This window comes from Carcharhinus amblyrhynchos, chromosome 1, assembly GCF_965287045.1.
Source record: "Carcharhinus amblyrhynchos chromosome 1, sCarAmb.v2.hapA, whole genome shotgun sequence".
Taxonomy (NCBI): Eukaryota; Metazoa; Chordata; class Chondrichthyes; order Carcharhiniformes; family Carcharhinidae; genus Carcharhinus; species Carcharhinus amblyrhynchos.
Window position 1 is genome coordinate 47,866,801 of NC_137324.1, and position 13,564 is coordinate 47,880,364.

A 13,564-nucleotide genomic window follows, 5' to 3' on the forward strand; every position below is an offset into this window, starting at 1 on the left:
CACATCTGGGAAACAAGAAGGGTGTCCGCAGAACTGTGAGCAACACAGACCATGAACTCACAGACTGCAAAATAGAAGAACAGTCACAGCACTCAGCCACACTCTCCATGAGTGCAGACACACGGACCTTGGTGGGACCTGGTTCTAGAGCAGCCTTGGGGTCACAATATGGTGAGCACATTGTACTGTCTGATCCATAGCAGTTGGAGACAGGAGTACCCAAGAGGATTGTTGGAGGTCAGGAATTTGAGTTTGAGTCAGATGACGTGCCTCTGAACTCAATAATGCCCAAGTTACTGAACCTCCAAAGGCAAGATTGGAAAAATCAGAAAGTGTATCTGGTATGCTCCTCTGAGCGCAAGGCTCGATGATGGAATGTGTCTGTCTTCAGATTGAGGTGACTGCTTCAATATTAATGCAATGGGCCTACACTGGTAGTGTGGCATCACCATGGAAACCTTGGTCCGTCTTTCCTGCACAGCTTCAGGAGCTGCGTTCGCAGGTAGGGTTACTTGCTAGCATCAATGGCAGAGAGACCAAGGTTTCTCAACCTCACAACAACTGCACTTCTCTCAGGGAGACAGCCAGGGGCCCTCGGGCATCCACATGGAGGCTCAGTCCAGGGTCATTCACCGTGTCCTGACCATCCGAATCCCAGCTTCTGCTCCACAGGCCAGGACCCAAAAGCAGCCAGGATCCCCCAGGTCTCAGCCCTCCAGAAGATGCTGCCAAATTCGTCACAGACATCAGGGTACAGCAGTCAGCAGACTGCCTTCCCCTCTGCTGTGGATATTGGGGATGTAGCGACAGGATAAGGAAGATTAAAAAGTTATAGCTGCACAGTGTGGGCACAGGTGTTACATCACTTGTACATAATGTTCACTTCTGTAAATCAACAAGAAGAAGGCAGGGTTCTCAGTCCAGGGCTTCTTCCCTGTGCTTTGTTATAATTTCCCAGCACACGGGTAGAGTTCCTTGAGTACATCAGTCATGCCTGCATCTCGATGGGAATTAATTTCTGTCAGAGCGTCCTGGCATCATAGAGTTTGGTCATTCTCCCCATATTGCTCTCAGCAACTTTAAGTTGTAGCTTGTCCTCCATCCCATCAACTTCTGTCTCTGGGGACACTGTGGTCCTCCAGGGTTCGGCTCACAAAGGATATCATAGAATTGGGAGAGGTTAACCTTGCCCCGTTGCATCATCATGGCATGATCCTGATCATTGAGAGCAAGGAGGCTGCTATCAGCTAGACAGGAGTCAGACATTCACTGAAGCTCTGTGAGGATCTATGTATTGCCCCCACTAAAAGTCATCATCATCCTCCTGTAATGTAGGGACTGTGGACAGAAGCTGTGCCCCCATGACAGGGCCCTCATCACAGAGACTATGCACTGCCATCAGTCAGATGGGAAAGGAATCTGGCTAAGTCAGGGGTTCTATTCGTAGACACGCAGGGTAGAATAGGTGTAGGGTGATGCGGCGGCGCGGGCTTGTTGGGCCGAAGGGCCTGTTTCCCGTGCTGGGTTGTTCTTTGTTCTTTGTTCTTTGTTCAATGTTCTGTGGAAGTTAAAATGCTCATATTAGAAAAAAAAGCATGCCTTTTCTGTAACAGCTTGTGAGAATGTTACTATTTGCAGACCTTCAAGGGAGCCAGTCTACTTTGCTTTAATCTTTTCCTTTACTAGGCCTCAAAACATTCTGCTTTTTGACCTTTACCAGAGGGTGAACAAGACCAGATTTTTTCCATAACAAATCCCAAAGGCGAGATATGGGGATATGCTATGCAAATGAAGGATTAGCAGAAGTCAGTTGTTCATCGAATGAGAAAAGGCGAAAACCCAGGATTTAATTGGCAAATATGTATGTCAATAAAAGATGTGAAAAATCTCTTGATCCTGATTTGCTGTAATTGACTATAACTGCTGAGTTGTTTCTCTGTAATGGCTGAACTACTGCAGCCATTTTGATGGAGGGAGGGGGAAAGTTCTCCTTGTGTGCAAGTAATTAAAGACGTTGCATTGGATGCATGGTGTCAGGTGCTGTTGTGTTAAGAGTCAACTAACTGTACCTAAGATTGCTGCAGAAGTCACCCTTGGAGCCTGGAAGGAGCCACTGGCAAGTAACTTTCAGCAACACCATCAGGGGATGTCCTCCAAGCCCCCTTGGGCTGAATCCTGCAGTAGGTGGCAGATGTAACCAACTCATTCCCTGGATATGCACACTCATTGACAACACTGGTTCTCAGACATTTGCAGGTATGACAAGTGCCATCTGTAGACCCTGGGTCCAGTGAGGCACCTGTAAGCGACAGGTCTCTGGAGTTCATGCTCTTCGTGTGGAGCAGGCTCTGCCACCCCTTCTACTTGATGGTTTTGCTCCTGCCTTTGGTGAACCAAGCACTGCCATTGACAGCTTCTTTACTCCTGCCTGTGAGACAAGAAGACAGACAACAGGATCACCTTGCTTCATGCTCCTGATGGTCTCCTCACTGCAGCATCAAAGAGAGAGAGACTTGACGGTTAGCATGTGTCTGCTAAGAACCACTGTTTGTCCATTCATCATCTGCAGCTACCTCTCGAAACCCATGACTCATGTTCTGGCCACAATGCTGATGCTCAGTCTTCAGGTAGCACGCTGGTCAGGCAAGACCCTATGTCACCCTTGCTCAGCACCGGTGAGTGGTGACAGCTTTGGCCACTCCTCTGCAACCTAAGCTCTCACCTCAGTCCAAAGCATCACTCCAAGGCCTTACACTCAGCTTGGCTCACGTGGCGCAGTTGTCAGCGAAGAGTGAAGATTAGGAGCATTATACTCAGGACATGTGCCATGGCCCTGAAGGGTTATTGTAACTCGTCCAGCCTAATGTGGCAATGGTACTGTCATAGCAGTCACTGAATTTGGAAATCCGTGCACCAAGGATAAAATGCTGAACAGCTGTCATTGGCACTCTCACAAGCAAGTGCTACTTGAATGGGCACTGTGTGACTAGTCTAACTACAAGCATGTCAATTGAGCTCAAGCTGAATGGCCTCAGCTGCATTTTTGACTTTTTTTCCATTTGCCTTTCCCTTGTCTTCACTCTGCCTCCATGTGCACCAGTCTCTTTGTGATGGTGTGGAAGCTTCAGTCTGTGCTGATTTGCCGCACCCCACACCCACACGCTAATTGCATTGAATCCTGTGCCCCAAGCTGCCTTTCCCTCTCTGCAGCTCTCCCAAGAAGCCCATGCCCAGGCTTCCCTCTCTCTCACTTTCGTCTGTCCAACCCCCACCTCCACAAGGCAGCTCGAGAAAGCTGCTTTGCAAACTTGTCTGTGATAGTGCCCGCCTCCCGGCAGAAGACACGTATCCGCCCCATGTGTATCCTGCCAGATTAAATGCACTCATCTCCGAGCTGACCTCAGAGATCCCCTCACCAGGTGCATGCCTTTTGAAATCAGTCATACTTTGAGCTGTTACGATTTCACAATGGTGTGGAAGTTTAATCATAGAAATTGAAACATAGAAACCCTACAGTGCAGAAGGAGGCCATTTGGCCCATCGAGTCTGCACTGACCACAATCCCACCCAGGCCCTACCCCCATATCCCTACATATTTACCTGCTAATCCCTCTAACCGACGCATCTCAGGACACTAAGGGACAATTTAAGCATGGCCAATCAACCTAACCCGCCCATCTTTGGACTGTGGGACGAAACCGGAGCACCCGGAGGAAACCCACGCAGACACGAGAAGAATGTGCAAACTCCACACAGAAAGTGACCCAAGCTGGGAATCGAACCCAGGTCCCTGGAGCTGTGAAGCAGCAGTGTTAATCACTGTGCTACCGTGCCACCCAATATAATATTAATACACTGTGGGAGTATGATTCTGATGTGTGAGCCTGATAACGCCAATCTAGAGTATTATAATAATGTTCCAAATTTTGGATGTCAGGAAATGCAGCCCACAAGTAGGCGGATTATACTGAAATATGGGTACGGTCCAGTCTGAATGTGTTCATTTCATGTATTTTAGTATGCAGTAAATCAAAAATTTAAAAGGTTTATTTATTAGTCACAAGTAGACTTACATTAAACCTGCAGTGAAGCTACTGTGAAAATCCCCTGGTTGCCACACGCCAGCACCTGTTCAGGTACACTGAGGGAAAATTTAGCATGCCCAATCCACCTAAACAGCACATCTTTGATGTTCAGTGGTGTTTTTACCAGTGCTTTGTTTGAACAATTTTGTTCCAACCCTTTACAGAAAGAACTAAAAATCATTCATCATGCTGACCACACCCTTTCCAGTTTCTGCAAGTGGCAAAAGAATGTGAACCCTAAAAGTGACTCCACTCCAAATCATCATGATGTAGCTGTCTTATTGACTCGGTAAGTTTCATTTCAGTGAAAATTGAGAACCAGAAGCAATTGGCTGAATTTTTAGAAAATCATGGGAAGCACAGCAAGGGCGTTTTTCAAGGAACAATAGCTTTATTTTGGTGGTATCATGACTCGAATGATGTACCAGGTGGCCAGAACATTGCCTTCAAAGACACAGCCTTCAAAACAGATTCCATCATGTTAACTACTTTCAGACTGAGACAGTTAATAGTCCTAAACATTCCATAGATCAGGATCCTGGCACAACAGTGGGAATTTACCTGTGGCGTTCTCTCCACCATTGATAACAACAGGATTTGAAGCACATTATATGAATACATGTAAGACCTGATGGGCTGCAATCTTTATTGTTGTCAGTTTTATATTTCATTCTTGCTGGTAAAACAGTTTATATTGACCTGATAACTGTGGAAGTTTTTTTTATTCGTTCATGGGATGTAGGCGTTACTGGCTGGGCTATTTACATTTAGAATCATAGAAAATCATAGAAACCCTACAGTGCAGAAAGAGGCCATTTGGCCCCTCGAGTCTGCACCGACCACAATCCCACCCAGGCTCTACCCCCATATCCCTACATATTTACCCGCTAATCTGTCTAACCTACGCATCTCAGGACACTAAAGGGCAATTTTAGTATGGCCAATCAACTTAACCTGCACCTCTTTGGACTGTGGGAGGAAACCGGGGCACATGGAGAAAACCCACACAGACACAAGGAGAATGTGCAAACTGCACACAGACAGTGACCCAAGCCGGGAATTGAACCCAGGTCCCTGGAGCTGTGCTAACCGCTGTGCTGTCATGCTGCCCTGCACTGTGGTACAGGTGGCCATTCAAGAAGGCAAGCAAAAAGACAAATAGTAGTTGGAGGGGATTCCATAATTAAGGGGGTTAATAGCATCCTTTGTAAGCAGGATCGAGAGTCCTGTACAGTATGTTGCCTGCCCAGTGCCAGGGTGAGAGATATCTCTGACCGGCTTGAATGGATATGAAAGTGGGAGGGAGAGGATTCAGTTGTTGTGGTCCATGTTGCAACAAATAACAATTGGAAAGAGGACTTATGTGGGGATTTTCAGGCACTAGGAGCCAAATTGGATGAGAAAATTAGGGAAGTAAACGTGTGGCTAAAGGAGTGGTGCGGAAAGAGACCTTCCATTTCATGAGGCATTGGTATCAGTATTGGAACAGGATGTTAGGATGGTCTTCACCCGAATATATCTGGGATGAGTATTTCAAATAGTTTAACTAAATGGGCAAGGACCTAACAGATGGAATGTAATGTTGATAAATGTGAGGTCATCCATTTTCATAGGAATAACAGCAAAATGGACGATTATTTAAATGGTTAAAAATTATAGAATGCTGCTGAGCAGAAGGTGTCCTTGTGCATAAATACAAGGAGTTGGTTTGCAAGTGCAGCGGGTAATTCAGAAGGCCAATGGAATTATGTTCTTCATTACTAGAGGGAAAGTGTTTAAAAATGGTGAGGTTATGTTGCAGCTGTATAAGGTACTCGTGAGGCCATACCTGGAGTACTGTGTACAGTTTTGGTCTCCTTACTTGAGAAAGGATATACTGGCACTAGAAGGGCCGCAGAGGAGATTCAGTAGATTGATTCCAGAGTTGAGAAGGTTGGGTATGAGGAGAGATTGAGTAGACTGGTACTATACTCATTGGAATTTAGAAGAATGAGGGGAGATCTTAGAAACTTATAAAATTATGAAGAGAATAGACAAGATAGAAGCAGGGAGGATGTTTCCACTGGCGAGTGAAACTGGAACAAGGGGACATAGCCTCAAAATAAGGGGAAGCAGATTTAGGACTGAGTTGAAAATGGACTTCTTCATCCAAAGGGTTGTGAATCTATGAAATTCCCTGCCCAGTGAAGCAGTTGAGGCTACCTCATTGAATGTTTTTAAGGCAAGGACAGATACATTTTTAAACAGTAAAGGAATTACAATTTGTGGTGAGCAGGTGGGTAAGTGGAATTGATTCCACAGTAAGATCAGCCATGATCTTATTGAGTGGCGGAGCAGGTTCAAGGAGCCAGATGGCTTATTCCCTGAGGGCATTTCAGAGTCAACCACCTTGCACTGGGCCTGGAGTCATATATAGACCAGACCAGGTAAAGATGGCAGATTTCCTTCCCTGAAGGACATTAATGAACCAGATGAGTTTTTATGACAATCAACAATATTGTCAAGGTTATCATTAGACTTTTAATTCCAGATTTTTGTTGAATTCAATTTTTTTTAAGATTTGTTTGGGACATGGGCGTTGCTGGCTGGCCAGCATTTGTTGCCCGTCCCTAGTTGCCCGAGGGCAATTGAGAGTCAACCACATTGCTGTGGGTCTTGAGTCACATGTAGACCAGACCAGGTAAGGACATTAGTGAACCAGATGTTTTTTTTTCCCAACAATCGACAATGGTTTCATGGTCACCAGTAAATTCTTAAATTCCAGATTTTTTTTTATTGAACTCAAATTCCACCAACTGCTGTGGCGGGTTTCGAAGCCAGGTTCCCAGAACATGAGCTGAATTTCTGGATTAATGTGCCAGTGATAATGCCATTAGGTCTTTGCCTTCCCATAAGCTGGAGTGCCCTGTCACATGAGACCCACCACTCCACATTGTCTTTGCCATCGCCTTTCCTAATTTCAGCATGTGCCGTGGTGGGAGGCACAGCGTGGACATCGGAAATCTCCAGCATCTGACTGCTGGTAAATGGATGGATGCTGAGGGTGACCCCATCCTGCAGCTGCCTAAGAAGTCCATCCCTTTAGTCCTCTAAGTCCATTCTTTGGCATCCAAAGAACTGTCCTGGCCTGAACTTCCTTGATGTGATGTGGCTCATTTACATCCAGCAGGAGACTCCTGCTTCTCCTCTTTCAGGGTATAATGTCCTCAGCACTATGTCAAGTACTGGATGAATTTGTATAGAGCGCTCCCACTCCCGAGAGCTGCCACTCTGTGCCGCAGATGCCCATGCCAATGGAAGGCATGATCTAAGGCTTGGCCCCCAATAAAGGAGATTGCAAAATCTGTTGCTTTCTGGCAAGCTTAACCATCCACCCTCTGGAGCTAGAGTAGTGGTCTAGCATAATCACCAAGGAAATTCAGAGCCTGTGTGTTTAATACTCTGTAAACACATTGTAAAAAGCTGCAAAGACTTACACAATGATGAATGGCGCACTCAGGTCATTGGCTAGGATATGAACATGATTTCAAATGATTTTAATATTAATTAATAGTAAAGCAATAAGACTGTGAAAAAAAATCCAACAGTATGAAATTTGGAAGACTGAAGTCTGATGCTGTTAACATTGATGCTCATACCAGAAGGATCACTGATTTCTTATTTGAAGCACATTTGACAGTAACGCATAATACATTGAAGAGCTGCAATCTTTACTGTTGTCAGGCTTATATTTCACTTCTGCTGGTAAAACAGTTTATGTACAGAACAGATCACTGTGGGGGGTTTTGTTTCATTTATTCATGGGATGTGGGTGTTGCTGGCTAGGCCAACATTTATTGTCCATCCCTGAGAGTACTTAACAGTCAGGCATATTGCTGTAGGTCTGGAGTCACATGTAGGCCAGACCAGGAATAGGCAGCAGATTTCCTCCCCTAAAGCACAAGAATGAACCAGATGGTTTTCATGACAATCAATAATAGTTACATAGCTATCAAAGAACAAAGACAGAACAGCACAGGAACAGGCCCTACGGCCCACTAAACCTGCGCCGATCACGTCCTATCTAGACCAACCGCCTGTATCCCACTGTACCCGACTATTCATGTGTCTATCTAGGTAAGTCTTAAATGTCGCTAACATATCTGCCTAAACCAGCTCACTTGGTAGTGCCTTCCAGGCCCCCACTACCCCCTGTGTAAAAAAACTTCCTCCACACATCTTTACTGAACCTTTCCTCTATTTTCTTGAACTTGTGTCCCTTTGTCATTTGTCTTTTCTGCCAAGGGAAAAAACTTCCAACTGTTCATCTTATCTATTCCCCTCATAATTTTATGAACTTCTATCAGGTTGCCCCTCAGCCTCCGTCCTTCCAGGGAGAACAATCACAGTTTATTCAGTCTCTCCTCATGGCTAATACTCTCCATACCAGTCACCATCCTGGTAAACCTTTTCTGTACTCCCTGCAAAGGCTCCACATCCTTCTGGGAGAATGGCGACCACAATTGGGCATAGTATTCCAAATGTGGCCTAATCAGTGTTTTAGATAATTGTAATATAATTTGCCAACTCTTATACTCGATGACTTGGCTGATGAAGGCAAGGAGGCCATATGCTTTCTTCACTACCTTTTCTACCTTTGCTGCCACTTTTAAGGATCAATGGACCAGTATTCCCAGACTTCTCTATGTGTCTGTGTGCCTGATGGCTCTGACATTTATTTATAGCTCCATTTATAGCTTCCATTTTATAGATGGAATTGGCTCTCCCAAAATGCATCGCCCTGCATTTGTCCGGATTAAATTCCATCTGCCATTTCACTGCCCAATTTTCCAGCCTCCCTATATCCTGCTGTATTCTCTGACAATCTTCATCACTCCACAACTCTAGCAATCTTTGTATCATCTGCAAACTTGATTATCAGTCATTTATAGATATTTCAATCAGCAGAGGCCCCAGCACTGATCCCTGTGGAACACCAGTAGTTAGAGACCTCCATTCAGAAAAAAATCCTTGCACCACTACCCTCTATCTTCTATGGCCAATACAGTAAGAAGTCTGACAACACCAGGTTTAAGTCCAAAAATAAATCAGTTGGACTTAAACCTAGTGTTATCAAACTTCTTACTGTGTTTACTCCAGTCCAACGCCGGCATCTCCACATCATGACTTCTATGGCCAAGCCAGTTCTACATAAGAACATAAGAAATAGGAGCAGGAGTAGGCCATCTAGCCCTTCGAGCCTGCCCCGCCATTCAATAAGATCATGGCTGATCTGTTGTGGCTCAGTTCCACTTTCCCGCCCTCTCCCCATAACCCTTAATCCCCTCTCTTATCAAGAACCCATCAACCCGCTTCTTAAAAATATTTAGCGAGGCAGCCTCCACCACTTCAACGGGCAGAGAATTCCAGAGATTCACCACCCTTTGAGTGAAGAAGTTCCTCCTCAACTCCGTTCTAAACCGCCTCCCCTTTATCTTGAGGCTGTGCCCCCTAGTCCTACTGTCTTTTTTGAGCGGGAAGAGTCTCTCCACCTCTATCCTATCCATCCCATTCATCATCTTATACGTCTCAATGAGATCTCCCCTCATTCTTCTAAACTCTAACGAGTACAAGCCTAGTTTATTCAGCCTCTCCTCATAGCTCAATCCCCTCAACTCCGGTATCAGCCTAGTAAACCTCCTCTGCACTCCCTCCAGGGCCAAAATATCCTTGCGCAGGTACGGCGCCCAAAAATGCACACAGTACTCCAGCTGCGGCTTCACCAATGCCCTATACAGCTGCAGCAAGACCTCCCTACTTTTATATTCAATCCCCCTCGCTATGAAGGCCAGCATCCCATTCGCCTTCCTGACCACCTGCTGCACCTGCAAGCTGGGTTTTTGCGACTCATGCACAAGGACCCCGAGGTCCCTCTGCACCGTCGCCTGCTGCAGTTTTTCTGATTCCATCTAGCTAGTTCACCCTTGATCCATCATTATCATTAGACTTTTAATTTTGGATTTTTATTTAATTCAAGTTTCACCATCTGCCATGGTGGGATTCAAACCTGGACAACCAGAGCATTACCCTGGTCTCTGGATTACTAGTCCAGTGACAATACCACTACACCCCAAACAGTTAATATCCTGAGGAGTGGTATTGGGTGTGGGTGGTGTTTAAAAGGGCAAACCATAGAAGCTGACTCCAGTCCATCCATTTCTGGGTTTTATTCAGACAGAGCAAGGAGTGAGCAGCCATCATGTTCCCATGATTGGCATTTTCGATAAGCTAATATGGATTGCAGTCTTTGCAATGTCTGGCCAGAGTTTCCAGGCTTCTGACCACCTGGCAGCTGCAGCGAGGCGAGGAGGGGATAAGTGTCTTCACTGCCCTCTGTGTGGGTCAGGAGGAGCAGGAGTGCTCCCTCCTATCCCCCTTCCCCCTCTCAACCTCCTCTCTTTGGGATGCACCTCCCCCCTCCCCCTTCACACCCTTTGGGACTCAACCATCTTTTGCTCAGGGCTGACTCCCGTGGCCTGTCTGACCATAGCTTTTCAATCAGGCTCACTATGGGCAAGGGAACTATTAGTAACAAAAGATAGTAAAATTCCACTTCACTGCAGACTTTGGTGTTTCCTGTGTCTTATCAGGGCCTCAGTTCTCAGCGTATCTCGATGTTAAAAAGCATCCCCCCACCACCCCCCAACCAGCCACACTATGCTTTACTTAAATGTGAGTTACTCTTTCAGAAAGAAATGTATGCAATTGAGGTAGAACAGAAACCCCCTCCTTAAAGGGTTTTACAGTAAATTTTTTGCAGACATGTTTTTCTTCAGTGACCAATGCATTATACTTTGTATGCTTTGAATGCTTTTTGTAGCAGCAGGAAGTATTACGTTAAGATTGAAATGCTTTTGCAATTTATTGAAATTGTTCTGCCTTCTGTTTGTCAATAATGGTTTGGAGGATTTAACATGAATTTTCATTGCCGAAGAGGGATTTAAAGATGAATACGGCATAGATCCTTCCTTCGGTTACTATCTGAGGTGATTTAAGCTAGATTGCATTGTTTTGATTTTATTAATTGGCATGAAATTTTTATGCAATTTTGGTGTAGAAAGTGGCATAAGTAATGGCATATATTTCAATATATGCCAATCCAGGAGACTCTGGACAGCATGTATCATCATTTCTAAATGATCTAAGTGCCTTTCAATCACAGGATCGATCTTTGTGCTGGAATGAATCGCCCCTGTGAGACATTAGGCCTGTCTCATGTTTCAGGAATGTGTCAACCACTTCGAAGTTGCAACATCAATGAGGATTCTGGCTTGCCAGTGGCATTTACCATCGCCCATGAGATTGGTCACAGGTATCTCATATCATCTTTTATAAGCAGAGTCATTCATTTCAAACACACAGCTTGGGAAAACCATGTACTGGAAATGGTTGAAACATTAAGGTGCTGACTTGAGCCTAATATTTCCCATTTTTGCAGGGTGGGCCTGGAATTGGGCAGGGTTCATGTATGTACAGTTTATAGAGGCATTAAATCACCAAATGCCTCCACTCAAGTGGGAGGTCAGGAGTGTAGAATCCAGTGAGTGCAGCTTAGACCAGATGAAAGCATGTCTGAACTTGGGGGATTCCTTTGGCTAGCTTGAGACTCCTTTGTAGGGGTAAGGTAACCCTCCCCTTTGGATAGGGTCTTGGGACACCTTTGAGAGAGGTTAATTACCCTTTTGGATTGTTAAAAGTGAATATGATTCTGCACTTTCTACGCACACACTCATTGGAACTGTTCAGCTGTCAAAGTTGCCATTAAAGCATACAATGATACTAGGGATGTTGGCATGAAAGGAGTAAACTTCGCATGAGTTGTGATGAATTGGAATTAGTCAGCACAGATTGAATGAGAGGCCGTGGGGATGGGTAGAGGAATAAGAATTGGCATTGGGGGGCATGTTGGGCCATGGGGTGCGTGCAGGGCATGGGTTGGCATAGGGGGTATGAGCGGCCATGGGGGCGGGTAGAGTGCATGGGTTAGCACAGGTTCTCATGGGTAGGGCATAAAAAGTGTCGGGGGGTTGTGATGGAGAGGTGCGTTGAGGGCTGGAGGGCTTTTTGAAATTTATTTTGATTATATATAAACGCAATCCCACTGCACAGAGGCAGGACTTCCACCCAGCCCACCTCGCACTTGGCAGTCAACACATTAGTTCCAAACTACACATCCTGACTCCGATTTCAACCCACCAACTGAACTAAAAATCCAATTAGGCTTGCCAGTCCAGGAAATGTGACTGCGCAGCTGAGCTGGGGACAGAAAGCTGGGCCTGTGTTTTGCGTTAGCTGTTCTCTATTGCTGCAGTGTCTGGGATACTCTATTTGACCTCGGTGGTCCTAGGTTGGGAAGGATTAAAATCAATGAGATTGGCAGGTAATTCACTATTGCAAATTGAGGACAGAAACATACGCGACTGAAATTATTTCAATGTATAAATAATTTTACAACAGTCACACATGAAGCATATCAATCTGTACCTTTGAAACTGTGCTCCAGTGAGAGACAGCATTTACAGGAGTGGAGAAAAGCATTTGAAAAGTACAGAAACCCTGTTAACTATGTTCCCCTTTTGTGGGTTAACATTAGTTGGATTGTTGTTTGGGCTTTGCAAGTGTTTAATTGGAAAACAGATTTTAATAGATAATTTTAATTTTAAGTAAACTTGACCCACTAAACTAAAAATTAATGATCAAATCAAATGACTTCTCAGGCAGCACATGGGCGTTGCTGGCTGTATCTTACATATTCACAATTTTTTTTTGAAACCTGTGTGAAGATTATAGTGTATACACCTTTCAATAGTAAAGAGTTCTGAAATGATTATTGAGCACTTACATACAATCCATTACTGTGTGGATTCTGTCACCTTGGGCAGTCTGCTCACTTGTCCAAGAAAACACTAATTCTGCATTTATTCCTTCTCTTCCTGCGGCTTACCTTACAATATTTTCTAGTTATTTCTTAGGTTCTGTCAGGTCTTTATACTACTCCTTGAGCTGGGGTGGGCCCCGAAAGATACCCCCCTGAGCTGGGGTGGGCAAGTAATCTGTTCTCCTGCTGTTCAACATCCCTCTCTTAATCTGAATTAATACAGGCAAACAAATTCATCATTATGTAGTCAAATCACACATATTTTAAATTCCTTTGACATACAATCGTATGAAATAAGAGTAGAAGTAGGTCATTTGGCCCCTTGAGCCTGCTCCATCATTCAATAAGATCCTGGCTGTTCTGTTTGTATTCAAATTCCACATTCTCATTTACCCCGAGTATCATTTGATTAAACTGTCTACCTCCACCTTAATGATTTTCAGTCACCCCTCCTCCACAGTCTTCTGAGGCAGAGTGTTCCAAAGTCACACAACCCTGTGAGACAAAAAAGTTTCCTCATCTCTGTCCCAAAAGGATGATTCTCAATTGTAAAATAGTGCCC

General features: G+C 44.8%; 1 protein-coding gene across 2 annotated transcripts in view; it reads left to right on the forward strand.

The window, feature by feature from the left end:
• The window catches only part of LOC145362534 (A disintegrin and metalloproteinase with thrombospondin motifs 12-like), a 510,217-nt gene that overhangs the window by 211,485 nt on the left and 285,168 nt on the right, over positions 1-13,564 (forward strand). For both annotated transcript variants that reach the window (XM_080218577.1, XM_080218596.1), the window contains exons 6-7: positions 4,250-4,374; positions 11,287-11,436. In XM_080218577.1, coding sequence (XP_080074703.1) covers positions 4,250-4,374; positions 11,287-11,436 — 275 coding nt within the window. The remainder of the gene's footprint in view (positions 1-4,249; positions 4,375-11,286; positions 11,437-13,564) is intronic.